General features: G+C 53.6%; 1 protein-coding gene across 1 annotated transcript in view; it reads left to right on the top strand.

The window, feature by feature from the left end:
- Positions 1-516: 516 nt before the first annotated feature.
- TOR1B (torsin family 1, member B (torsin B)) overlaps positions 517-1211 on the top strand; it is a gene marked incomplete at its 5' end in the record, with an annotated part of 6857 nt that continues 6162 nt past the window's right edge. Inside the window, one exon of the mRNA XM_011931211.1 lies at positions 517-831. Coding sequence (XP_011786601.1) covers positions 517-831 — 315 coding nt within the window. The remainder of the gene's footprint in view (positions 832-1211) is intronic.

The following is a 1211-nucleotide window of genomic DNA, read 5'->3' as shown; positions in this document are numbered from 1 at the left end:
ATCTAGACGGCGGTGGTCCCAGCTGGGGTGGGTGGGGAGCGGATGGGGCGGCCCCGGAACCGTTCGCGGGAACGCAGTGCGAACTCCAGCCCTGGAAGCGGTGCCTTCGCAGTCTCCAGGTCGTGGGGCTCTGCCCCAGCGCCTTTCTAAAGCTCCCGTTCCTGAGGATCACAGGCAGAAGAAACGGAAAGTACGGTGGGCGGCCCTTCTGCGCCCTGCCAATTCTATTAAGTAGCTTTCAGACGTGCTGCGTCGCTCAGAAAGCCCACATTTGGCCCCCGGTTTTCCCGCGGGCCAGCAGGGGTGGCTGGGAATAGCAAGCGCTCAATCAAGCGATGGTTCATCTCCGAATGGATGAACATTTAGCTTCCATATCAGACCCCAAAGCGTTAAGAACGTCCACATAATCCGTTTACTTGAAAGTGGCATCATTTGACTACCTCTGCCCTAGGGTTTGGCAGACACCCTGCTGGGTCCTTCTTGCTTTGGGCAGCTGGGAAAGTACCGCGTTGCTGATGCATTTTTAACGTCTGTTTCTCTCTCTGTTCTGGGGCTGTTCTTGCAGCTCTCAAGCTGGATTTGGAGGAGAAGCTGTTTGGACAGCATCTGGCCACGGAAGTGATTCTCAAGGCGCTGACTGGCTTCAGGAACAACAAAAATCCTAAGAAACCTTTGACCCTTTCCTTACACGGCTGGGCTGGCACAGGCAAGAATTTTGTCAGCCAAATTGTGGCTGAAAATCTTCACCCAAAAGGCCTGAAGAGTAACTTTGTCCACCTGTTTGTATCGACTCTGCACTTCCCTCATGAACAGAAGATAAAACTGTACCAGGCAAGAGAACCCGCTATTATCTCGTCCGCAGGCCAGTCGGACTGGTTTGGGTGACCTGCTCACTAACTCTGGCCTCTGCTTCTCTTTCCTTTGTGTTGCAGTAGCCCCCGGCTCCACTGAGTTAAGGCACACTTAGTCCAGGTAGTTACAAAGCTCTCCTACAACATTTCTCTTACTTGGTTCCAAAACAGTCCAGTGGGGTAGGGCATGTTATTCCCATTAAAAGATGGCGCCAAGGGCTGGGCGCGGTGGCTCACGCCTGTAATCCCAGCACTTTGGGAGGTCGAGGCGGGCGGATCACTTGAGGCCAGGAGTTTGAGACCAGCCCGGCCAACATGGTGAAACCCCATCTCTACCAAAAAGTACAAAAATTAGCTGTG

This window comes from Colobus angolensis, unplaced genomic scaffold (genome assembly GCF_000951035.1).
Source record: "Colobus angolensis palliatus isolate OR3802 unplaced genomic scaffold, Cang.pa_1.0 Scaffold9, whole genome shotgun sequence".
Classification (NCBI taxonomy): domain Eukaryota; kingdom Metazoa; phylum Chordata; class Mammalia; order Primates; family Cercopithecidae; genus Colobus; species Colobus angolensis.
Note: the sequence above shows the minus strand (reverse complement) of the source record. Positions and strands in the feature narration are given on the sequence as shown.